This window comes from Clupea harengus, chromosome 19, assembly GCF_900700415.2.
Source record: "Clupea harengus chromosome 19, Ch_v2.0.2, whole genome shotgun sequence".
Classification (NCBI taxonomy): domain Eukaryota; kingdom Metazoa; phylum Chordata; class Actinopteri; order Clupeiformes; family Clupeidae; genus Clupea; species Clupea harengus.
This window is the reverse complement of record NC_045170.1, coordinates 7,291,626-7,293,560: the sequence shown is the minus strand read 5'-3', so window position 1 is coordinate 7,293,560 and position 1,935 is coordinate 7,291,626. Positions and strand designations below refer to the sequence as shown.

The 1,935-nt window shown below is 43.2% G+C and overlaps 1 protein-coding gene across 1 annotated transcript in view; it reads right to left on the bottom strand.

Annotated features, from left to right (window-relative positions):
- The window catches only part of ptpn23b (protein tyrosine phosphatase, non-receptor type 23, b), a 17,225-nt gene extending 15,290 nt beyond the window's left edge, over nt 1–1,935 (bottom strand). Inside the window, exons 1-2 of the mRNA XM_031586657.2 lie at nt 1,695–1,935; nt 402–476 (exon numbers count right to left, since the gene is read on the bottom strand). Coding sequence (XP_031442517.2) covers nt 402–476; nt 1,695–1,778 — 159 coding nt within the window. The 5' untranslated portion in view covers nt 1,779–1,935. The remainder of the gene's footprint in view (nt 1–401; nt 477–1,694) is intronic.

The following is a 1,935-nucleotide window of genomic DNA, read 5'->3' as shown; positions in this document are numbered from 1 at the left end:
ACACACACACACACACACACACACAGACACACACACACAGACAGACGGATGTGTAAAATCTATGCCCAGTACGGTTTGTGTAACAAACAGCAGCTGCCCCTGAAATGGACCAGGCTCAAACTACATAAATCCACACCAGATAAGGACTGAAGTCAGCTGCTAGGGTAGTGGCTGAGTATTCCACAACTCTTACGACACCAGCACTGATCTCACAAGACCTGGATGGCCCTTGGCCTACAGAAACATCATGCTTACTCCCATCCAGACCACTATACACATACATGAGAGCGATGGAGAGGATGTAACATTAGTCCTGTTCCTGATAAAGGAATCACATAAAGCAAAAAAGAACTACATTACCCACAATGCTTCACAGAGTTGCTTAAGTTCCTATAACTTGCCTGTCTCAGCTGGTCCAACCGTTTCAGTGGTTCGCTGTAGTCCTCAGGGCTTTCACTGTAGTTGCTGTGGATAAACTACAAACAACAAAAGAGGTTGAAGATGGCAAACATATAGCCAACCACTGGTCATTGTTTCTAACCTAAACCACACTAGAATAAGAGTACTAATTATTCTCTTCTGTTTTAATGACTGCTTTTTTGCACTGTCATGTATCACTGTGTCTTTAAACCCATGTATAAGCATATCTACAAAATGATACATGTGCACACACACACACACACACACACACACACACAACGCCCTCTTACATTCAAATGATTGTGGTCTGTCAAGCAGGTAAAGCTCTGTTCTGTTCTGTTATGTCTTCTGTGGCAACCGTTTGTGCTCATGTAAATCTGTAGTCATGTCTGGTGAATGTGTCTTTGACTGGTGCAAAACATTTGCCTGTCAAATCCCCTGAGCTAGCTCTGTCCCCGGGAGTGAGAGATCTGGACAAGGGTGTGAGGTACATCGCTATGACAGAGCAGTGTTCGTTATAAATAAAGCTGAACACGACGGGGACCTGGCATGGTCCTTCCCAAGCAGCATGCAATGTGTTTTGTTGTGTGTTTATATGTGTTTCTATAAATATTAAACTGACCTTACTCTCATTTTAAGATACGAGTTCTGCTAAGGTTACGCCTTATGTTCAAAGATGTTTTCATTTGACAACACAAACGCACCACAAATGCATTCACAGTGTGTATATGGTAGGGCATCACTCCTGCATGCTAGTATGGTCTGGGAACACGTTCATGACCAGTAGAACAGGATTCTTTACTAACTCAATCATGGCTAAGAAAGAATTCTATGCAACGCCTCTGTCCAGGCTAAAGGCATGACAGCCCAGCAGTGAATGTGACGCGTACGTTTTAAAGCAAGAACAGACTGATAGCCTAAGGTATATGACATGCCATGCTGTACTAGGTTTGTGAATGTCAAATTGCTCCTGTTATGCTGTCAATGAATTTCAGGTTAGGCTACTCATGAACTATTGTTAGCAACCAGGTAGCAACCGGCTAGCTAAAGTTAGCTGCCTACCAGCAGTGTTTACCCAAGTTACGAAGAGTTAAAAATGCTTTCTGACATTATTTAAAAGATAGTGTAACATTAATATGTAGTCCCTGAACGACAGGAAAACCTGACCACCTCAGAATTGGAATACGTGATCAAGCTGGCGACAAACAAACACCGAATGGATTAACGTTACTTGCTAAGACTTTTAAAAGACGCTGATCGTCTTTCAATCTCACCTCTCGTACAGAATGGCTGATGTTAAAGTCCCCGGCTTTCTTAAGATCCAGACAGATCATCGGCATCCGGGGAACCGCCTCCATAGTGCCCTAAATGTCCAAAACTCCGTCTTCAAGCACCGGAGGGAGTTTATCAATTGTGTCATACAATTTTTCCGGAAAATCTATAACCTTTGACTTCGTTTATTGTTTTCCTCCAAGCTCACTTCCCTTCCAGCACCACTGACCCGCCCATCTATGC